General features: G+C 38.9%; 1 protein-coding gene across 2 annotated transcripts in view; it reads left to right on the top strand.

The window, feature by feature from the left end:
* LOC102776939 (copine-9-like) overlaps positions 1 to 24,645 on the top strand; it is a 118,618-nt gene that overhangs the window by 83,989 nt on the left and 9,984 nt on the right. For both annotated transcript variants that reach the window (XM_006785265.3, XM_087834358.1), the window contains exons 10-18: positions 4,653 to 4,694; positions 5,012 to 5,087; positions 7,279 to 7,332; positions 7,547 to 7,608; positions 8,042 to 8,088; positions 12,001 to 12,182; positions 13,795 to 13,922; positions 16,988 to 17,090; positions 17,666 to 17,723. In XM_006785265.3, the coding sequence (XP_006785328.1) occupies positions 4,653 to 4,694; positions 5,012 to 5,087; positions 7,279 to 7,332; positions 7,547 to 7,608; positions 8,042 to 8,088; positions 12,001 to 12,182; positions 13,795 to 13,922; positions 16,988 to 17,090; positions 17,666 to 17,723 (752 nt within the window). The remainder of the gene's footprint in view (positions 1 to 4,652; positions 4,695 to 5,011; positions 5,088 to 7,278; positions 7,333 to 7,546; positions 7,609 to 8,041; positions 8,089 to 12,000; positions 12,183 to 13,794; positions 13,923 to 16,987; positions 17,091 to 17,665; positions 17,724 to 24,645) is intronic.

Here is a 24,645-nt window from a genome sequence, read left to right as displayed (position 1 = left end):
TAAGTGGATGACATCGCCTGTTGCTGGGGCGGTCAGAATAATGCCAGCAGTCGGTCGTGGTGTCCCAGGGACCAGCACTGGTGTTATTGAGACTGACCTAGTTTGAACACAGCCCTGTGTTACATATTCAGTCAGGCTGGACCATGCTGAGCATTTGTTAAGCCACTGACTGCAGAAATGCACAGTGCCACCGTTGCTATAACAAGGACTCCTGTCATAAATTTGACAGATTTTTGTGAATTCATCACATTTTATACTTGAACCACTTTAAGCCGGTGGATATATAACGTTTTGTGATGTTTATCAATATTTGAGACTTTCTAGCTGTATGTAATTCTACAGCTATTGCTGTAATGCTAATGCTACAGCTAATGCTATTGATGAAAATGCTGGTTGGAGACCACAGCACAACCATATTGTTGTGATCATGTGCAACAAACTTTCAATCTTGTTGCCTTTAAAATATTTTTCTTCAAAGAAAGAGAACAGATCTGAGACCATTTGCAGTCATTTGCAGTCTTCAAAGGGACTTTGCTTTGTTAGGACGGAGATAAAACTGGAATTAGATGGAGTCATTGGCTATCAGTCTTTTAACAATTTGTGACTTAATGGGGTGAAATTGGCAGTTACATGCCTGTTTGTGACAGTATGTCAAAAACGGAAATTCACATTAAACAGTCCAGCCAGGACTTCATAGATTTAAAACAGAAATTCCAAATAGTTATATATTTATTGCAAGACTGTAATTTAAGTGCAACATATTAGTAACTGATTCGATAAACATTTCAACATCTGAAGAAAACCTGCAGAAAATAGTCATAGACGTAAATGAATGATCGGAAAAGTGGGACTGTTCGTGACTACAAAGAAAACTCAAGAATCATCATTTCCACATTTAAAATCAGAGTGAAGAATTCCATATTACAACAAGTTGATAAGTTCAAATTATTTCGATTGCAAAGTCAAAAAAAGCTTTCTTTGATTTAGCAAAGATTTTAGATGATTGATAAATTTCCTTCAAGTCAAGAAAGTGATTCCTTAATGACTATATATATATCTTCATGTATGGAAATGGAGCTGGGACAATAAATAAGAAAACTGTAGACACCATTAACCTCCTAAGACCCGAGGAGGCATGCATTTTTAACTTCTCTTTGCTATTTGGGCTGATTGGGACCTGATGAATGTTACCTGATTTTTTTTACCTGATTCTTGTTTCTGAGAAAAATCAGATCCACATATGAGGACATTTGTTTTAAATTTCGATAGGACAGTGGAATGTCCTCATAAGTGGATATCAGGCCCTTGTAGAGCACAATTGTGTATTTTGGTCTAGACAACCCAAAATGTGATGTCCACATATGTGGACGCCAGGTCCTAGGAGGTTAAGGCAGCAGAGAAGTGGTTCATCAGCAGATGATGAGAATGTCATACATGGAAAGACTTACTATTGAAGAGCTTTTCAAAAAGAGCAAAGACCAGAAAATCTCTATGTAAAAATGTCAGAAAGCAAGATTCTTTGGACACATAATGACTTTGTACATGTGGAAAAATCTAAGGGAAGAGAAGCAAAGGCAGAAGGAGAGAAACCCAGACTGGATAAAGAAAACCTCGAATACGTTCCTGCACTGTTTTGACTGAGAGAGCACCTTGGAGGACCCTGGCCACCAACACCATTCAGCAAGGCACTTAAGAAGAATGACACAAGCACTTGCTTTTGTATAGGACTATAACAAGGATACAAAAGGTCGGCAACCAGTTGAGTTTCATTCATTGGTGCAGACTTACTGAGACAGTTTGAAATGTGTGAATAATCTGAGGTTATAAATGACACTGCTGTTGTTTGGAGACAGGGAGACCTGTGCAGTTACCTCATAATGGAAACCAACGCCGTCAACCTCTGGACGACCAGTTGGTCACCACAACTAGTTTTAATCATTCACTGAAAGTGAAAAAAAAAAATCACTGCAATTTACTGGGAACTGACTATTTGTCCTAGTTGTGAAAAGGAGGGTGCCATAACAACCAACTGAATGGAAAATGTCATCAGCTCCATGCAGATCATAAATAAGCAGCTCTCTACTAGCTGTGGTGCCAAACAACATGCAGCACATTTGGCTGTTCATGAAGCTGAGATGATGCTTCCAATGTTATATGTGGAAATTTCTATTCATTTTTTCTCTGGAATCTGAAATTGAAATTGAAATCAGCTCTATCTGCTCCTGATATGATGGCATAAAAAGTATTTTTTTTATTCAATCAAACATAATTTGAGGTTCAAGCAGGGGCGATTTTAGCCCATTTTTGGGGTGCTTCAGCACCCCCAAAATGAATCAAAGCACCCCCAAAGATTTCTTACTTTTTTTGACAATATTTGCTGTTTGTGTGACACACTACTAAAAATATAAAAAGCATACAGTACTGTACTTGTTTGAGACGTAACATTTTAACAACAAAAGTATAGATAACCCCCCCCCTCCCTCCCAAAATGGTTTGTTCCAGCTCTCTCCTGCTCTGGCTCTAGCGCTCTTGCTGCCAGAGCGATGGTGGCTGAGACACAGCGGAGCGGAGGTGTGAGTGCCTGGCTTAAAACAGGACATATTAGCTGCATTTAACCTTCAGTTACTCTTTATATAGTTAGGTAGGAGTCAGACCATGTTTCGTTTTAACTGAAAAACATTACACCCAGGTAACCTGCAGTGTTGAAAACGTGTTTTCCGACAATGTTTGCTACCCTACAATCCGTCCTGCTCTGTAGTAAATTCAGCGACATTTCACCGTCCTGTTCCTCCCATTGAAATGTATACAGCCTATTTAAAAATCTAAAACTTTAAATTTTCCGTAGCCTAAAGTTGTTACCACTGTCCTGTTTTAAATGGATACTAACTAGCTAACTGACTGAATGCCCATTAACCTTATAACTCCTGTTGTGTGTGTGTGTGCGTACAGAGAGACAGCCAGGTTCATAATGAATATGAGGAAGTTTTTTCAAAAAAAAGGAGCCACATTCAGCTAAAAGTGTAAAATCAAATGATCCGTCAATCAAGAATAATGTTGGATCAGTGTTTCAATATTTATATCTTTTATTAGATGTTCATGTGGTTTGGTTATTTGCCTTTTGGTTGAAAGTACACTGAGAGAGGACTTTTTTATTAGTGATCTTAATAGTATTTTTTCATATTAATTTAATTTTCATCTAATTTAATACAATCTATTTGTGTATGATTGTCAGTCCAAAGAGGGAGAGAGGAAAGAGGGGAATGTGAGGAGAAAGGGCAAGGTCAGGAAGAACCAGGTAAGAAAACAGACAGGGAACAGTGACAGGCACAACAGAAACTCACACAATCTGGAAGTTGTGTCCTCCCTATATTAAAGCTGCTATACAGAATCTGCAAAACAAACTGGGTTGAAACATTTTGACCCTCTTTAACAACATTCCAACATAACATTATAATTGATTGGGGAGATTAAAATTAATGATATATTTTTATGTGGTTCAGCCACAACTCTTCTAAAACCTCAGCCAGTAATAGGTAGGCCAACTTTTGGACCGTCCAGTTGTCTGTATGACTGCCGCAGTACGTACATCACATTTGCACACTATCAGAAAGTGCCAAACAGCCCTGGTGGAGTGAGGAGCTGTAAAGAGAAGCAGAGTGCTCTGTTTATATTCTAAAAATGTTTTAAGCTTGTTTCAAAGATTCTGTACAGCAGCTTTAAATGTTTTCCAAAAGCACACATACACTTCTCAGTGTTTCTCAAACTTTTTACAGTGTGTACCACCTGATAAAAATGTCAAGCTCTCCTAAGTACCACTATGAAAGCATGAAACTCATAAATCTTACAACAGAAAATTAGTATTATTAAATTAGTAAAATTAGTATCTGCATACATTGTACACATTGTATACATTCTACCACAGGCAAAGTTGCCTCCATTTTTATAGTTTTTATTAATATTATGTAATAATTTATTTGTAACAATTTATTCTGTTTCGGGAGTGTTTTTTATGTATGTGTATACATACACATTAAATGTGAATCTCTGTCCAAAAAATGCACTCAGTTTACTTCTTACTCACTATGAGCATCATTCATTATTCTCACCCAGTAATTAAGGTTAGGATATGTATTTTTTTTATTCCAATCCATTCTTCTTTAGCAGCATTTAAATAACCTTGATCAGATTTGATGGTTTTGTTACAGACTTTTCAAAAAAGTGTTTTGCTTTTCTTTCACAAATGTGGGGGTTAAATTGTGTTAAAATGTACAAAACAGTGATGTCATGTTTTGTGACGAGGACCCAGGCACAGAGAGACTTGATGAATTTAAGAATCTTATGATTTAATAAAGAAATTTGCAGACTTACACAGAGATGGTAAAATTATGATGAGTGATAACGGAGATGAATACAACAGACGATGAGGACAGGGAGGAACAGGGGTTTAAATGCACCAAAGTGACAGTCAGAGAGAACTCGGGACAACATTTAAGGATGCAGGGACTGACAGAGACAGGTTTATCTTGCCTGGCTGGGCAGCTCTCTGGGTGCTCAGCACCCCCAAAGCTCTGATTCTAGAATCGCCCCTGGGTTCAAGTTTCTCACAAAAAAACCCACGGCCTTCAAAAATAATATGTGCTTGTCTGTTTCAGAACTGTGAAGGTAGACGTCTATGACTGGGATCGAGATGGAAGGTAAGAGCATTCACAGATAAGCACTCACTACACCTTCACACACTGATGCCTCGTGTTAGAAGGGAGTGAAACGTCTTGTTTACAGTCTGTGAGACAAACTTGGTGGTGAAGAGCTTGAAGGGTTTTGACACAATGTGCTACAAAACTTATGCTGCAAGGACAGATAGGCCTGATTTGGAGATTAATAGGAACAAAATCCATATTTGACAGTTATTAAGAAAAAAAAAATATAGCTCTATAGCTCAGATGAAAAAATGATTTATGTAAAAAAAATTGTGTTCCTGCTTGCTTTTCTGTGTGGGTGCTGTCTGCTGTAGCCATGACTTCATCGGCGAGTTCACCACCAGTTACAGAGAGCTGTCTCGGGGGCAGAACCAGTTCAATGTCTATGAGGTGAGACACAACATGGAGATGGCTTGTTATTTCATACCACCGTCATCATATAAAGACTTTGCGATTCCAACTTAGGTGATTTTAATCTCTAAAAACCTTGAACCCTCACAATGGCACAATTTTTTCTAAACTGAAAGACTGGATTTCAAGTGATGAATGTAAAAACAAATAAAATGAAATAAAAAATGTAAAAGAATGTAAGGTTATGAAACCTTCAGCTGAAAGGATAATTTCCTGAACATATAAACAGACAGGTAATAGGAAATACAAAGTCGTGTATTTTTACATACCTTGTTATGACTTTGGCATTGTCACAATAATATATGGATTTAGCATATGCAGTAATGATTTATTGTCCATATTTAAATTTTTTTTTTCACATTTATAAGGTTGCATTGTGCTAACTTAGTATTCCTACCTGAAAGAGAGAGCTTCCTAGCACTGATTCCCAGTAAAGGGCACTTTTCATATATACAGTATAACAAGTTCCATCACATTTGTACATTGATTTTTAGAGTATCACAGAGAGGAGGGGGTTCAGCTAGCATAAACAGCACTGATTTCCAGAGTATGTAACAGGGACAAGGACTATTGCACAACTGTGTTTTGTTTCTAGACTTCTAGATTACTGTAGGAGCTAGACTTCCTTATAGTTTTATGCTATTGAGCAAAGGTTCTGTGGGGAATAAACACACAGAGAATGTATCATCACATTTGCAGGGGCCACATTGCATTTGAAACACAAAAGAATTGGTATTTATAATATAATATGATTGTCACACAATGATACAGGTAGTTGCCTGAGGTAGAATCAAACCAGGGCCCTTATATTAGCCCTTTAACATATGAGTCCCTTTCTCAACAAACTGAACCATCTTGGTGGTCCATTGGAAGCCTTTTCACTCATTTTTAGTCCAGTCCTTTAATCCTTTAATCCTGCCTGACTATTTTCAGAGAAAGTTTTTTGTTTGTTTGTTAAGCTACTTAACACTGACCTATGAATCATTCAAGCACAAAAAATGCACCTGGGTCATTCATAGTATTTAGTGCCAGTTGAGTCTTCATGATAGAAGCAAGTGCACTACACTACAAACTCCCCTATTGCACAGCCTGACACATAGTATTTTTGCACCAACAACGTGATTCACAATGAGCTGTTTGTGGAAAATTGGCTGATATGCTATTTGTGGTATACCTCGACATGGTGTGCAGTGTGTCCTTAAAAATGTTGAGGAAGCTGGACAAAAGAAGAAGTGACGTACCTAAAAAATATATCTGCATCACAAAGTCATGTCCTTAAGAAACAGGAAAAAATCCAGCAAAGACATACAACAAAGAGATACATCTGGCACGTCATAGATCTGTCTTCTCTTCACCAAATCCTCATCAGAAATGGTCTCAGTGGAAGGGTGGATGCATGGAAACTAAGGGAAACAGGGAGAAAGGGCTGAGGTATGCCACGTTTCACAAGAACTGGGCTGAAAATCAGTGGTAACACCATCCAAATTTAAAAGTTTCACTTCAAGTTGTTGTGAATATTCATGAAAGAGGTCAGTAGAGAGATACAGCACTGAGTGTCTGTAGCTGACTGTAAAACACAGTGGAGACTCTGTGGCTCCTGTCAAAGGTGATGAAGTCCAGACAAGCAGATTTTAATCAGCCATGGGATGCACTGATAACATTACATCAGTATACGCCATGAAATAAATAATATCAGTCATTACACACACACACACACACACACACACACACACACACACACACACACACACACACACAAATAAAATAGAAACCAATTAATGTGTTGCATTATTTTGCTGGAAAAAGCTACAAACGCACACTGAACTGACAAATCTATTATTGCCCCCAGCTTATTCAAATCTCCTCAGTAAAGAAGTACTTTGTTCCAGCCAAACAAATTAATAGTAATGTTGCAACATAATTACTGGAAAACCATGTGGTCTGAAGGAGAGAAAAAAACAGAAAGTTCTTTCATGAGCTTTATAGTGACGGACGTGCATACGGATATTCTCTCAATTCTCTATATACACATCAGATCGATTTGTAGGCTGCCACCATTATCAGCAATCTGCTGAATTATTCATGTTCATTTTTGCACTTCATTTTAAGCTACAAGGTGGTTTTATGGAGGCACTCATCATCACTAATGTGCTCTTTCTGTCACGGGCAGGTTTTAAATCCCAAGAAGAAAGGCAAAAAAAAGAAATACATCAATTCTGGAACTGTGAGTGCACCCACGTCACCCATAACTGCCTGTCATTTCCTCTGTATTGCTATTTATTGATGCCTTATAGAATCATATAGTATAGTATAGGTATCATCACCTCTTACATCTGCTTCTTTTCACTGGCCGGCCACCTGTTTAGTTTTTTTTGCCTGGCCACCGTCCTGTTCTGTTTATCGCTCTGTATGTGTTTTGGTATGTGTGTGTTTGCCAGGTAACACTGCTGTCCTTCAAAGTGGAGTCTGAGTATACCTTTGTGGATTTCATCCGAGGAGGGTGAGTAGAATAATAATTAGCCCGCGCTCACAGTGAGTGTCAACAGCCACCATTTTGAGGGTTTGTGTCTTTGTGCCAGTATCTCTCAAGATTATGTTTCCCAAAAGCATCATGCTGAGCACCACACTGAGCTCATATTGGTTTTGAAAGGGTGAAGCTTTGAGGAAGTCGGTGTTTGTAAATCTTATTTGTAAATAACTAATTTATTCAGTTCATTCACTTTTAATTAGCAGCTCTATTTGTTTTATCTAATTAGCGCTTCAAGATGGTGAAGGGAATATTGTCCTTCCATTCTAATTAGCCAGTTATCGAGACCGAGTTACGTCTCGTTGCGTTGGTAGAGTTGTGTGTTCGAAGGGTTTGTAGAGTGTTTGTCAAGTGGGCTAAAGCGCGTGTTACTCTTTCATGTTTCTTTTTATTTTATTTACCACAGAACACAACTCAATTTCACTGTGGCGATAGACTTCACCGCGTCCAATGGTAAGTCACTGCCTCACAACCATTTTGCTTTATTGTGATGTGTGCACGTATTACTTTTTTTTTGACCTTCCAAAAAATTAAAATACAATGTTGATTTTAGAAGCTGTTTTTGTGTTATGATCCCGTGTTTCTTCTACAGTGAGGCTGACAATTGGTTCTAAATTAAATGTCTCACTAGGTAGATTGTTGTCAACTAACAGCAAGAGCTTGACTTGACCTTTGACATCTCAGCACCTTCAGGAGGTGAAAAAAGTTTGTGCCATTCTTTGGTTTTCCCAGGAAATCTAATGACACCCTCATTATACTCCTCTGCACTTACACCTATTAAATAGCACCTATTAGCATGCTAGCAAGCAAAACTAATGTAGGGCACATGGTATGAACTTATTCTTAATATTTTGGTTTTGCCCTTGTTGGTATGCTAAAAAGCTCCTGTGAGCATTTGCAAAGCAATACTTCACAGTATGTTGTGACTACAGTCTGTTTTGCTTTGGTTATGATGTGCTGCTAATCTGTAGTTTGGCACAGGTCAGCTGTTTCAACTGGATTCAATTCAATTCAATTCAATTTTATTTATATAGCGCCAAATCACAACAAAAGTCGCCTCAAGGCGCTTCATAGATACAGAGAAAAACCCAACAATTCAATTCTTTACGTTAACCAAATCTAATCACCCACTCGATTTAGCTTCCTAACTGCAAATATTACTGCATAATAGCATTATTATTGTTTTTTAATAATAATATGAACTTACTTATATTCACTTCACCTCCAGCACTACTCCCAGGAACCTTGGAGTCAGTTTTGGCTAGGACATGTCCTTTAACTTCTATATTTAACAAAGGGGCAGGGATAGCTCAGTAGGTAGAGTGGTGGCCCCATGATCGGAAGGTCGGGGGTTCGACTCCACTGAACAGTTACCCTGAGGTACCCCTGAGCAAGGTACTGTCCCTACACACTGCTCCCCGGGCGCTGCATTGGTGGCTGCCCACTGCTTCACTGGGTGAATGGGTTAAATGCAGAGGAGCAATTTCCCTATGGGGACTAACACGCACACACACACATTACATTAATGTGAGCACTCATTCATTAGAACTATGACTGCCTTCTTTTATCTGTACAATATCGTCAAAATGAGAAGCATCCTGTCTTAAACAGATGCAAAGAAAGCATTTGCTACTCTAGGTGGGACAACGCGCGCTCTCTCAGGACAGACTTGCGATTCCTGGAGTTTCCAGAAGTGGAGTGGGAACAGCTTCCAGTTTGGGTTTGGGAGACAGCAATAATGCTTTAAACTGTACTTGTTAATCAAGTTTATAGTGAGGGCTGGATCAGGTGACCATTAACCATCCCTTAATGATGGTCCTGCTGCTACAGGCTAAAGCTGAATGGAGGCTTCCCACAATCCATTAAGCATCCATTCCCCTCCATTCACTCCCCATACACTTATATATATTATATATTATATTATATAAAATATACTTTGCATGTCTTAAACTTGTTTTTGTCCTGTTTGTGCTCTTTATACTTCTCTTTCCCTTCCTCCCCATCACTTGTGGCAGATGGCTAACCCTCCATAAGTCTTCTGACAGAGGTCTTCCTCCCCACTGTCATTAAGTGCTGTCCTATAGGGGCTCATGTTATCAAAATATAAAACTATTACCAGTGTTGGGGAGTAACAGAATACATGTACCACTGTTACGTGTTTAAAATACAAAATATGAGTAACTGTATTCCGTTACAGTTGCCGTTTAAAAAGGTGGTACTCAGAATACAGTTACTTTGTTGAAATACAGGGATTACACGGCGGTCTTTTCCTGTTTCATATGTTAGGCTGTCCCCTCTCTATTTTTGGTAATTCCACACATGTTTGGGTTTCCACGGAAACCCAAACAAAACACGCATTAGGAGGCTCTAATGCTCAACCTTGCGGCCCATGCCACCTCTACTTGCGGCCCGCATAATGAGTTGACAAAATATTTTTTTAAATTATTGTTCAAAAAATGATTTAATATGAAGGCAATAGGCAGAGTGTTACAGGCATAGCCCTAAAGAATTTAGCCTCGTGGGCAGTATAGTCCAGTTGTAAGTAAGCTATTAAGACTGAACTGTACACTGTGTTCGTGTTTTCCTCCAAAACAATAAGTTCCATTGGAGCAGCCTTTCAACGCCTCTCTCTGTCTCTCGCTAGCAAAGTTGACCCAGACAACAAAGTAAAGCTAGTTTTTGGCTACGAGCCCGAAACGGAATCCGCCAGAGGTCCCTTTACTACGGTTCGGAGCCGCGGACCTGTTTTATATACCTTCTGTTACTCATTTATTTTAAGATTATATTAAGATTTAAAAATCTAGTTGGTATTGGTATGGCGAGTAACCTTCAGTAATAGTAATAAATCACACAGCAATAGTACATTCATGTAGTTATAAAAAGCTTGATAACATATTAAGTAATCCAAAGTATTCAGAATATGTTACTGTCATTGAGTAACGTAACGGAATACGTTACAAAATACATTTTGGGGCATGTATTCTGTAATCTGTAGTGGAATACATTATAAAAGTAACCTTCCCAACACTCACTATTACTTTTAATCAATGTAGTCCCTCGCAATTGATCTGCCAAGTTTGAGGTAGATCAGATGGACAGGTAAAAAGATGAGAAGCATAGACAAACAGACATACGTGGATTTATTTGTGACGTTATAAACCAAACCCAGCACTGTCTTGTCTGTTAAAAAGCATTTTTACACTGTCTGTTCTTTTGGTGTGAGCACTGTGGAGATTCCCATGCTTCAATCAAAAATATATTCTACTCCAGGTGCTCTTGACAAAACTGTACAAGCTTAAAACAGTTTAGTTTAAAAGCATTAAGCTGGAAGTGGTGGTAAATGTGCAAATCAGCTGTATTTAACAGGAGTCTGGATTCAGCACGAAGCTTAATTGGCTCTTGCTGGGGAAATGATATATGAGAAATGTGCCTTTATGCTACTTAATTTGCATGCTCTTCAGTTATATCACCTCATGTTTTCTCCTAACTGCAGTCTCCTCTGTTTGAAACTGTGCTTTCTGCTGTAGACACAGCAGAGGTATTTCTTTTCCCGTCCCTAATATAATTTGACCCTTCACCTTTCATTGGCAGGTATACTCAACTTCTTGATGGCGGGTGCTGGATAGATTGTTACATTAAGGCTCTTATTTTCACATGATGGAAGGTGCAGTCAACCGTGCAACGTGCACAGGGAATGGTGAATGTGTCTGGTATTTTCATGGCCAGAGGTGCACCTGCAGCGCAGTTGGGAGCTTGATGGGATTAGGGGGAATACATTATCAGTGGGTGTGTGGGGAGCAGGCATCTGTCGTGGATAATCAAATCACCCCCCCATACCCCTCCCCTTCATCCCCTTTAAAAGCAGGGCACTCTTTTTAGAATGGAGGAGGGAGTCCAAAGCACCTTATCCCAAGGGGGCAAAGAGAGAGCTGTCTTTTAGTCACATTCTGCGATCTTTATATGTGTGCAATAATTACAGCGCTAGCAATACCAATGCAATTTCTTAAGACATTTAGCATGATTGCATAAACCCCTTAATTCCCCATAAAAAATCCTGTTTCCGTGAGTCTTTGATTTTCTAGAGATAAAAAGTGTCTTCTTTCCCTGCAACTATCAGATTTTACTGGTACACCCACAAGTCTTTACATAATTCATCACAGCCATAGCCTGTCTCTGTTTGCTGCATCGGGAAAACCTGAAAGAAGGAGATGAAACATATGGTATTTTCTTGGCATTGATCATCTCATAGTTTTCCACTGGTGATTTAGTGTTGCTTGTATTTTGCAGATGAAAACAAACCAGAGAGAAGGAGGCAGTGTTCACTTCACATTGTGCTGTGTGTGCATGTGTGTTTCCTCTTCTAAGGTAACCCATCCCAGCCCACCTCCCTCCATTATATGAGTCCGTACCAAATGAATGCATATGCCATGGCACTGAAAGCAGTGGGAGAAATTATCCAGGACTACGACAGCGATAAGCTCTTTCCTGCCTATGGCTTCGGTGCTAAGCTGCCCCCCGATGGCAAAATCTCCCACGCGTTCCCGCTGGTAAGAAACACACGCACGGTTTAAATGTAGAAGGCAAATATGCACAGTTCATCTGTGGCAGGGTGTGGTGGACTAGAAGACGCGGCCGTGACACCAGCTGTTTGTACAAGTTGAGAAGTTGGCTCATCTGCCTGCCAGCAGGAATCTCTCAGGATCCGCTCCACTTCCTCCCGGCTCCCTCCCGATGGGACAAACCAATAAAAAATCAGTGGCTATGAAGCTGAAGTGAAGTACCTACCTGTGCTGTGAAAGTATTGATTGCTGTGGTCTTACAGAAGTGCTTCAACAGACAGGACAACTGCAGGATTTTTTTTTAAAAATAGGAAAACTTCTTAGAAATAACTACTACTTAAAAAAATGCATTCATTTTTCTTTGGTTCTATTGTTTTCTTTCTGTAACAATGTTTTTTGCATTTAACTGATCTCACTTCTTATGATCCAGAGTGTTTTAGCTCTTTCAGTTTGAAGACCACAGGGGCAACAGTCCTTTCCATTAAAAAATGTTTTTTCCCCCCAAAGACACTGCAGTGAATGCAATCACCGCATATAAAAAGTTGGCAAGGGGAATCTGGCTGATCAAAGTGATTTAACATTTGGCATTTTTATCCATATGCCTTTCGTCACGCTGGTTAAAACTGGTTAATAACGGGAACAGAGATCTGACAGTTTCCCATCTGTTTCCAACCATGCATTTTTGGATCATATGTCAAAAAACTAAAAAAACAACTGAAGTTCTTGGACCTTGTAACCACTGAAACAGCAGCGCGCTGGTGATGTTTACATATATGCCAGGATGGGAGAAAAGTGCAGATGGTTGTATGTATTATTTACTATGTTACTGGTTGGAATGTCCCTGTGTAATATTACTGTTTGGAAGGAAAAGGACAAGAAAGTAGTTAGCATTTAAACATTTACAAAAAATGATGAGAGCGGATTAGCTAACATTTGCTAGCTCTTTAACACTGGTCCATCTACTGTTGGTTTCAGAGTGATTATAGTTAGTGTTGTGAAGTAGTAGTGACAAAGGAGTAGTATTCTGATGTCCACATAACATGTAACTCATCTCCAGTGTTAGTTAAAATATTCCATCACTGATAAAAAGGGTGAATGTGCAGAATATAACACGCAGTGCCATGACTCCAGTTTCACAAGTCTCAGGCATCAAATCTGGTCAAAAATGACTTGCAGGTAGTAAAAATGTGACATGACGTGGAAACTTTGAATAGAAAATATCTATTTGTGCTCATGTTTCATGTTGATGAATGCTACAAAGACAGAGGAAGAAAGTGCATTTCCTAACATTTGTATGTGTTTTTGAAACCTTTAAAACTGGATACTTGTTGTTTGTGCCGGAGCTGGGCAGCTATGTGAGAAAGTAGCCAGTTTTTTAGTTTAAAGAGTGAAGCTGACTCGGGTTGTAAATGTGTGTACTCTCTTTTTAAATGAGATTCATCACCCAGTGATGAATCTAATCAGATTATAATCAATTAAATGTAGATAGATTTGATTTTATCAAAGCTCACAGCAGCATATCCAGCCTGTGTATAATATTTAATATACCCTATATGTGCACTGCATACTTCATAAGGGCAATGTCTGCTGTTTATTGCAGAATGGTGACAATGAAAATCCAAACTGTGTGGGCATCGAGGGAGTCCTGGAGACTTATTTTCAGAGCCTGAGGGCGGTGCAGCTGTATGGACCTACTAACTTTGCACCTGTTATCAACAAAGTTGCAAAGTAAGTTTGAAGAAGAATGTATGCGGTAAAATATTATATTTTTATGTAGTATGTGTACGTAGTTACATCAAATTAGTTTTTAATAATTGTGTGCTTATATCTTGATAATGTATAGGCTTTGTGAATGCCTTATATTACTGACATAAGGTTACAGCCTCCCATCAGCTAATCATTCTGTGGCACCAGAAAATAATATTTGAAAGAATATTTAAAATATTGAGTTTTTGTTGAGACCACTGCAAAAAAACTTCAGATGTAAGCAGCTATGTTAAATCCAGAGAAGTCCTTTTATTTCATTTACCATCCAATATTTTCAAAGCTTCTCTTATAAATTATTTCTAGACAAAATTGTATAATCCAAAATTGTCAGTTTGCCAATTTCAGAAGCTCAGCTACTCTATGAAAATTGTGGATTGTCTGTGTTACAAAATGAAAAGTGGTTGATCAGTTTTTTTTAACAGTAAAAATTAAACTTCCAGCTAACACAGAGATAAACATAGTTTACACATACACTTACTTTTCTTGTAACCTATACTGTGCACAGACTGTAAATCCTGGAGAAAGCTATGAATTTGAGTAGCATTAAGATTATATATATATGTGCAATGCTGTTTGTGAAAGTTTGGAGGTCAGAAGTTTAGACAGGAGACAGCTGTGATGAGGAGTTAAATATCATTTTTTTATACAGGGATATATAATAATGAAAAAAAACTTTATAATCTCTTATATTAAGTTGCAAAAAACAGTAAGTCTAGGCTCCTGGGCTTTGTAGCTCTATGGACACCTATTTGGTTAATCGTATGTATAATTTGTGCAGCATGGCATTTTATAAAGTTGGAAATGAGCCTGTTACACAGGGGAATTAAGAAAATCTGATATTCTGATGTCCTCAGTAAGTACCAGTACTTATCAATCTGATGTTTGTACATCATCCTGGTGTTATCTGAAATCTGATGAAGGCAATAACAGTGGAGTCAAAGACTAAACAAATGACAAAATATCGATACACTTTGTATCGATATTTTTTATGACTTTGACACTTAAACACATTCAAAAAGTAAAAGCACTGGAGACACAGGAAATGTGTAAATCTTTTTTTTTTTAGTATTTCAGAATTTCAAGGTTAAGATTCTTTGTGCAAATAGCTGTTATATATCCTGCATCGTTATTTCTGAAGTGGTTCCTAGATGTGTTACAAAAAAACGGGAAAGAAAAAGATTTTGCTGCCACAGTAAATTGCATGTTTTTGCTCTGGTTGTTAGAACAGAACAGAATGTTGGACGTTAAAACTTACGTGCACTGAATGATCAGTTGTCATTTATATATCCCACCCTGTGTTGGAACGCCACCTGCCAAGCAGCAGAAGGCATTAAAGTGGTGCTAAGAGAATATAAATAAAAAACTCACATACTCACAAAATCATCCTAGCAGTATGCTACAATCCCATTTATTAACACCACACCCACACACAATTACACACAAAGGCACAGAAACACTGACTGACACAGATTTATACTGTTTTCATCAACACAAAACAGGGAAGTCAGTGGTGATAGATTCTTCCCTCTAACAGTAAATTTACAAGCAGCGGGTAAAAAAACACACGCAGACACATCCAGCTTGAAACTCATTTGGCTTCATATCAAGATAAAGTTGATCTTTAGCTATGTGAGTACATACTCTTGTTTTCTTATCATGCCCCATGATGGACAGGGAATGAAGAGCAGTGGAAAAATGAGAAGCGCGGTTGCAGGATTTTATCTTTGGAGTGCTTGTTATTATTAAAAGGTTTCTGGCTCAGGGTTGTTGTTTTAGTTTGTTTGATGTGAGTGGATGGGTCGCTATGCTGGGTAGAAGATATAAAGTCCACTTTTTATTGCAGTAACTATATATAGTTTAAGTCTGTATTGTGTTATAGCAAGGCAGGATTGTGTAAGAGAAATAGCAGTCATTGTCAAGCATATTTCTCTAACATTATCCACCATAAACATTGGTCATATTAGGTGTCGGCAAAACTTTAGCATTTATTTATTTTTTTTGTTATTAAAAAAAGTAATTTATTAGTGTATCCCTTTGTAAGCGCTACAGAGCCAGTCCCACATTAGCATCTACTTTAACATAAATAAAGTAGAGATTAAAATAGGAGCTAAAATGCCTTATTTCACACAGAGGATGAATTGAGGCTCAGGATAATATAAATTTATCTTTTTTCTGTTTCTCAGCTGGTAGAGCAGGTCAGCTACTAACTGGAAGGTTGATAGTTCGATCACAGTGTCCTCCAGTCTTTATGCAAAGTATCCCTGGGAAAGGACCCCCATGTTTCTCTCCAGTGCATCCATCGGAGTATGAATGTGTGAGGAAAGAGGATGTTAGATAGGAAGCACTTAGAAACAGCGTAGAATGGGTGAATATACAAGTTGTGTAAAGCGCTTTGAGTGCTCAGATAGAAAAGTGCTGAATCAGTCCAAACCAGTCCATTTACCATCTACAACAGAAAGTAGAAAACGGGCAATTTAAGTGGTCTTTGTGTCCAGGCAAGCTGCTTGAAACTTTCAAATCTGTTATCAGTTCAAAAAGTGTAAAAAGAAATTTCTGAAGCTGACATTTTCAAGTTTAGTGTAATTCATGATTTCAATTCAAAATAACTCATATTTTGCATTTATATTTTGAAACTGCAGTTTCCTATGGGACTAAGGCAAGCATGTATCCAACAGCACCAGTCAACACGGCAGTAATTTAAAGAATGGATGACACGTTTTATGACAGAACAATCACTTTCACTTTAGTACTTTATAATTGTCTGTTTTTGCATTTGACTATTTGATTATTATTTATTAATGTTCTATAGGAGCATTAATAATTCTATATAAGCTCTCAATAAATTTAGTTTTGTTTTTTGACAAAGCTTGAATCAGTCTCATCTGCAGCTCATTGCCCCAAAAACAGATAGGCCTTCTTATGTTTTCTTTGCACAGGCAGATTATTAGCTTTAACCTGTGTATTTCTATGTGTGTGTCTATGTGTGTGCGTGGGTGTCCGTGTGTCTGTCTATGCACATTCCCCAGCTGTGCAGCAGAGATTACAGATGGCTCTCAGTACTTTGTCCTGTTGATGATCACAGATGGAGTGATATCTGACATGGTCCAGACCAAAGAGGCTGTGGTCAATGTGAGTAAACAAACACCACATGTATACAACTCCCTTGCATGCATGTGTTAAAAATTAAAGCTGTAGGCGTACTGATGAATAACAGCCCTCTGTGACCCCACTGACTCTCCTGCGTGTGGGGTGAGGATAATGTTTTTACATTGTTTGGATAAAAACGATTAGCATTCTTTGGTAAGAGCCTCTAAGTAAAGCTTTTCTTGAACAGAGGGGAGTTTTTTTCATCTTTATTGACTTAGTGTTTGAAGAGGTCAGTAATTTCAGTAACCCATCAAATTAATTTTTAAACAGTGTTTGGTTGGGTTCTGAGGTTTCTCAAAGCACACAGTGTAGAGCATTAAAAGCAAGCTCTCTGTTATTGTCTTCATCCTAATTACCCATCACGCAGTGCAAAGTAAATTTCTCAGGTCATTACTTTAAATCACAAAATGTAGGCTGCTGCATCAGGTTAATAGCCTCGCCCAAAACAAGATAAAACGTTTAACAAGTGTGAATCAACATTTAATTTCCTGCTTTTCACTCGTGGCTTTAAAAATCTAATGAGTTAATGTGGATCATCTTTCCTTTTGTCTGAACAGGCGGCAGCACTCCCTCTTTCAATTATCATCGTAGGTGTTGGGCCGGCTGAGTTTGATGGTAAGTGTTTGGGTATACTAACAGGGTCTATTATTTATTTTATGGCTAAATGTGAAGGTGGAAAAAAAGTCCTATCCTGCCTGTTTCCATGTCACAGTAGATGACTTTCCATCCATGTTTTTATGCACATTTTCAATTTGCCCATAAAAATTGCAAAGAAGTTTTTGTGCCTCATAGAGGTGGATGAATGCTGACTCATTATGTGACAGATGACCAGCCCCTCAGCAGCTGAGCCCTGGTAATTTGCATCATGTCGTTCCCCCTCTGCTCTTCCTCAACAGTTCCTGTCTGTCTTTACTATAAGATGCCTGAAAAAAGAAGCAAAACCCAACCAGTTATAAGCCTGTGACTGAAATCTGTATCAATCTGTCTCTTTGCTCCTCACCTATCTTTTTGTGCGATTGCTTCAGACTCACCATAAAAGCCCCATGACATTTGAGAGATTGTGAAAAAATGAGAGGCAGCCAGCAAGCTCTACCTACCGACCAATATTTCATAGGTTTTTTTTGTTGTTTTTTTGGGAGGGTTACTTGTTAGATAATGTGACAAAGGACTTCAGTTACTCCATCATTTCTTTTGGACAGCATTTTCTTGAGAAAGCTGTTTAGCCTCCTGGGCATTAGGTTAAACACAGCCGTAGCCTGTGTTTTAAATTTAATGAAGCATAAATCATGGAGAAAAATGTGCGTCCCAAATCTCAGTGCTAACCTCATTACGCTCATACACTAATTTCCAAATTTTGCATTGTCATGTTTTTAAGACCTACTGTTAATAATGCCATCATCTGCAACAACTGTTAATCAGCTACATCATCAGTGGCCTTGCCACTGTGTGGAACATTACATAACATAAGCCTCGTGTGAAAGAAATAGCACTCGCGATAGCCACAGCAGCTTTATTTAAAATGTTTGATAGAGCTGTCTTTACTCCATGTACTCTATGTGCTGCTATTGTTTTGAGCCTTTCTTACAGATAATGGCATAACAGTCATTGCTTTGGTCTGCTGAATGATACGATGCCTGGTAGTATACACAAGACTCCATTCTGTTGGTATCTGAAGAGATTAGAAGAGCTGTTTGTGATGCAAGACCTGCACCTATGAAATCACATCATCTTTTAAAAGTCTTTCACCCAGTCTTTTTTGTTGTCCTGCTAATTCTAGTGGTGGTGCTGTTTCTTCTCAGCCTCGTATGCACACATCCCGAAAGCACCAGCACACTCACTAACACATACATAATGTATGGGATCATGGCTGTTGAAACACTGGGGAGTTAGACCTCAACAGTTCCTCTTCTACATCTCTCCAGTAGCTATTACGGTGTGTTATGTGTCTGTGTCTCTATTTCTGGTCTCCTCTCTGCTGTAGTGTAACTTTGAAAAAGAAAAAGCATATGTACAGTTATACAAAGATTTAACCTATTATTCTCAGTCTTAGTCTGTGTATAGATTTAGGCAGTTCTCAAGTAGTCTCTCGCTAACTCTTGCATTAGTAAAAGTAACGATTGTCCAATATTAGTTAGCTCCAACCAGTTTTACTAGTGATACTAGAGCAATTCTGCATTTCAATGCAGGATTCAAAAGAGAACTACAAATCAAGCTTTGGTCTCATTTATAATGAGCTAAAGAGCCCTTACCTTCACACACCTGAGCTTGAAGATAAGGTACTGGCAGCCCTCATTTTCTGACACATTTGCTGCTACAGCAACAGGAAATAACTCTTTCTCTACCTTCTCTCTCTTGGAAAAATAACTTTTTAGCCTCAGCTACAAAAGACAATGCACAGTGTTTTTCTTCCTCTCTCTTTTTTATGATGCACCCATAGCAGCTTGTGTTCAGTAGAGCTGCAGCTTGAATGACGTATGCTTGTAAATTGTATGTGGGTGTATAAATAGACACTGAAATACATCTGAATCACACACTTAGGGGTTAGAAGTCACTCGGATACAGATTTCTTTTAAGCGTGTTACCACTGCAAGCGGCATTCTATTGGACAATCTGGAGCGCCTCAAAAGGACGCGGAAGGGTACCTTTAGCATTACTATGAGACACCTTGGGCCGTGACAAATCGTAGGTATGTTAGGCGTTGGGAAATAAAATGCTCTGTATTTTTGCTGATGTCAAATGTCAAACAGGTCAAATTTGACCAGAACACTAGGTAAGGATCAAATCTCTAATTATATTTAATTATATTTAACAGTGTTTTGTGTGCATGCCCTATGAGCGTCTCCATAAAACAAGCAAAATAATAATAAAAAAAAAACCCACTAATAACACTAGATTAGGGTTTCTTGAAACAAAACAACAAAAAAGTCAGACTTTGTAATGTCAGCCTGCATTTTTTCAGTTTTTCTGTTTATATGTAATGTCAAAAACAAAGTATCCAATAGTGAGAAAATAATATTTACCTTTGGCTTTACTCCCAGGCAGCACGGTGGCACGGTGGTTAGCACTGTTGCCGCACAGCAAGAAGGTCTTGAGTTCAATTCCAACATCAGGCCGGGGTCTTTCTGTGTGGAGTTTGCATGTTCTCCCCGTGTTTGCGTGGGTTCCCTCCGGGTACTCCGGCTTCCTCCCTCCGGGTACTCCGGCTTCCTCCCACCGTCCAAAGACATGCAGCTTGTGGGGATAAGTTAATTGGATAATCCAAATTGTCACTAGGTGTGAATGTGTGAGTGAATGTGAGTGCGAATGGTTGTCTGTCCCTGTGTGTTGGCCCTGCGACAGACTGGCGACCTGTCCAGGGTGTACCCCGCCTCTCGCCCTATGACAGCTGGGATAGGCTCCAGCGACCCTGAAAAGGATAAGCGGAAGCGAATGGATGGATGGATGGGCTTTACTCCAAAGAAGGCATTTATTGAGTTAAAAGTTAATATTTATCACCAAAATGCACATAAAAAACAGAGTAGGTAAAGTTGATTGAGTCACTGAGATTTTGTTTATTTTGTTTGAGCATGTGTGTGTATGTGTACATATGTGCGCATGTGTATGCAGTGTGTAAATGTGTATGCGTATGTATATATAGCTGAGCAAGATCTTCCCACAAGGACCATGCACAGAATAAATCTGAGCTCCAAACACATTTAATAAAATTCAACGAGCCTGACTTTGGAAAGGCACAAAGATGTGGTGTTTTATCTGACAAACAGCACTGGAATTTTGCTTGTCTTGATGGAACTCGAACAGGAATAGCAGCTGTGTCATAATTGGTTCTTTATGTACACCAGCTCTTTCTGCCCCCTCCTGAGAAAATAGCTGAGGAAAGTCAATGGACTCAAGTGTGCAAGCAGCTTACAGCCCACAAATCAATGAATGACTTTTCAGTGGGAACTGTTTGCGTGTGTGAGTGTGTTACTGCTCGACAGGGTGTGACAACATAAAGTCTCCTCATTATGTTGGACGGCCCATCATTTTCTACTTGTTTAAGGAATCAAATGCTGGGATTGGTGGTGAAAGTACTCAGGCGTGCTGGGAGGTCGCGAGGTCAAACTGGTTTAATAGAACCTCAGAGTGTGGATGTGCTAGCTGCTGCACACGCTATGAACACGGTGTTATTTGGCTGCACGATGACAACCACTTAGCAACTAGAAAAGTTGATGTCAAGTTCTTAATTGTAATACAGTGAATATTTTCTTGGTTTGTTCTTAGTTATATAGAGACAACATCACTATTGTTTCTGTTATATTCCCTTAAAAGAAAGTAAGGAGCACATAGATGGTTAATGTTTACCATGCTTTGGTGGCTGTAGCTCCAGAGGTAGAGCAGGTTATCTACTAATTGGAAGGCTGCTAATTTGACTCCTGGCTGTTCCAGTCTGCATGCTAAATATCCTTGAGTGAGACACTAACCCCAGGTTGTTCTCTGATCCATCCATTGCAGTGAATGTGTGTGAATGTTAGATAGAAGAAACTTAAACATAGAAAAAAGTGAATGTGTGAATGAGACACGTTGTGTAAAGTTCTTTGTTTGCTCAGGTAAAGTAGAAAAGCACTATATAAGACCCAGCCCTTTTACCATTTATCATGCTACTTCCAGGTCCTGATTTTTATGTCATTGGCTGAGATCTTAATCCTGCAGTGGATGGTAGCCTGTATAAGTTGACTGAAGTTGCACTTCAAGGCCTTTGGCCATTTTGGTTGTCAGAGCACGATGTGTTAATGAGTGTGTGCCTTTAGCCTTTGCTTTGCTTGCCAGTCTTTGTTAAGTTTCTTATGTTTCTCTTTCTGTTTTGTTCATCCTGATTGAACCCGATTCATCTTTTGTTTCTGTGCCTTCGGTTACAGTGAACAGAAAAGGAGAGCTGCCATTTTCTGTTGATATTCTCCTGTTTTTCATTGGTTTATAGGGAGGTTTCTGATGCCTAAGTCAATCAATTAATCAAGGTTTTATTTTAAGTTAGTGTTTGCTGTGTTGCTTTGACTGTCCCTGAAATTAACTAATTCTTTCTAGTAATATGCCACCCCCCTTACCCCCAAACCTATTTGGAAATGCAACAACAACAGCGACTCTCTGTCTAATGTGTGTTTTATATCATTGTAGCACAACCAGTTTTGATGTTTCCTTTATTTTTAGTTACGTCATTAATGGATTGGCTTGAATTTTGTTATTTTGGCTGTCAAGTCCCGTCTGCAGTTATCCCAATAGGTTAATAATTATTCTCCAAAATGAGTGGTGCGTTTTATTTTTTTAAATCTCACAGGTGAGAAGGTTTCATTTGTTGATAATGTTCAATGAGTATTTAAAAATGCTTCTCCTCACGTACAAATTCCTGATTCATCATGTGTTGAAGTCCTCATATCATCATCTTAGCCCAATGGAGCATTTGGCTCTTAAAGTGCGGGGTAATTGTGGCTCCAAGAGTTTCCCAAAGTAGAATGGCAAGCTCATCACTACCAGCTTCCAGTTTGGATTCCAGATAATTCACGAGTTTTTTGATAAAGCTTATACTGTAGTCAGGGCTGGATCTGAAAACCCTAAACCATCCCTTAATTATGCTGCTAGGGCTTCAGGCTCCTGGTAGACACGTAATACATTGAACTTTTCTCCTCCAATGCCCTCCTTTCACTTACATGTGTTTTCATTGCATGTCAATATTTTTTGCCTGCTAAGTGGTTGCAGCAGATGGTTTGATTGTGGTGGAAGTCTTTTCCTGTTCAGAGGGATTTCTACGCTCCGTTCAAAAGGGACTGTCTAATCACTGGCATTCTCTATTATTGGCACCTTTACACAATTGTTGTTGTGAACTGTCAGTATAGAAATAAAACTCAAGTGAAATTGAATTGGATGAAAGGATATCGTAAAGCAATTCTCAAGCACAGGCTTCATTTTGCTTTAAAGTCTAACAGTGACATCGAGGGGATGTTTAAAAAGGGCATCCAGCAGATGGTGAGGTTATGTCTCCGATACTGGCACAGCATCCATTTGGAAACAATTTTTAAAATCAGAATTATGTATTTTTTAAAAATGGTCAGCCAATGATCTTTCATTGTTTGCCAGGAGGTTTTGCCCCCTATTAACTATGATTCTGTATAAATGTATTTGCACCCTCAAGTTGTGCGTAGCGACCTTACCTTTTTGTCTTGGTCAGATGGAAGATATGGAGTTTTATGCAGGTGCTATTTTTCATTACCTTTAAGAGTCGCACCTCCAGCCTGGTGCAAAGTTAGGTAGCACTTTATAATAAGGCTCATGACTAAGGGTATAAGCTCCCACAGGGCTCTAGACTAACTTTTTGACATGGGCGCACCGGTACGCCTAACTTTAAAAATTGAGGCGAGCCGGCACAAACGTTAGGCGCACTCAAATTTTTCAACCGCATCGCTTATCACTGCAGTTTTACATGTGCACTTTCTTTGGGGGGGAAGTCCATACAGACAATATTCATTTCTAAATTATTAACTAACAAACTTGTGCTTAAAGTGCTTTGTCAATATTGTAGAAAATGTTAAACTTAATCATCATCTCGGCCTCCTCTGACGACCTGTTTGCTGCTGTCTGTTGCTGAAAGGCATTGGGGAGAGGGGACACTTGGTCAGTGCATTTATTGCAGCATATAATGTGTTTCCTGGATACACTGTGCTTTTTCAGCATTCAAAGATTGATGGCACTGTGTCAGAGCACTGGCTATGAATTTCAGACGGTTCAGGCCTTAACTTAACAAAAAAGTTATCAATCGTTCTTTTCATCTTTTCTCATTACCCACAGCTACATCCACTTCTGTGGGGCGTAGGCTGCTCACTAGGGCTGGGTATCATCACTGATTTCTATAATCCATTCGATTCCAGTTATCAAAGTCCTGATTCGATTCAATTTAGCCTCAGACAGTCAGAAATATTATAATTCTGATCATTTATCAGTACTGATACATGTGAGACTTCATCAGAATTGTGAACATCACAGCAGATGCCTTTGTGTGAAAGTAACTTGAGAATAAAACACAGAAAAACATGAAGGAGATTTTCCTGGTCTGGCTTTTTATAGCAGATAACCTTAAAAATATTCTGCAATATTCTGCAATTTTGCATAATTTTAAGAAGTTTAAATTTCTTCAGTATTGAACAGCAGAAATTAGGCTTTCTTGTCCGAGGTCATTTAAGTGAAAAAAGAAAAAGACAGCGCTGTAAACAACGGTAGACTGGTGGGTAATAAGCAAATGAATAATGCAGAAAACAGATTTGAGACTGTGAAATGCACTACACACAGGTACACACACACCCAGGTCTTTGTCTCCAGATGCCACGTTTATTTATTGTTTCCTTTGTTATGACCGACCACAGTCTGACAGTTGTCGGTCTCAGCTGATTTCCAGCCCTCCTCCGCTCCTCTCCCGTCTCACTATAAAAGGGAAGGAAACCATCATCAGTCCAAAACGCCATCAGCTGTTCTCACCTGCGTCTCCAGCACCGCCCCGTTGAGCTCACCGCAC

Source organism: Neolamprologus brichardi, chromosome 20, assembly GCF_056152115.1.
Source record: "Neolamprologus brichardi isolate AB-2024 chromosome 20, ASM5615211v1, whole genome shotgun sequence".
Taxonomy (NCBI): Eukaryota; Metazoa; Chordata; class Actinopteri; order Cichliformes; family Cichlidae; genus Neolamprologus; species Neolamprologus brichardi.
Note: the sequence above shows the minus strand (reverse complement) of the source record. Positions and strands in the feature narration are given on the sequence as shown.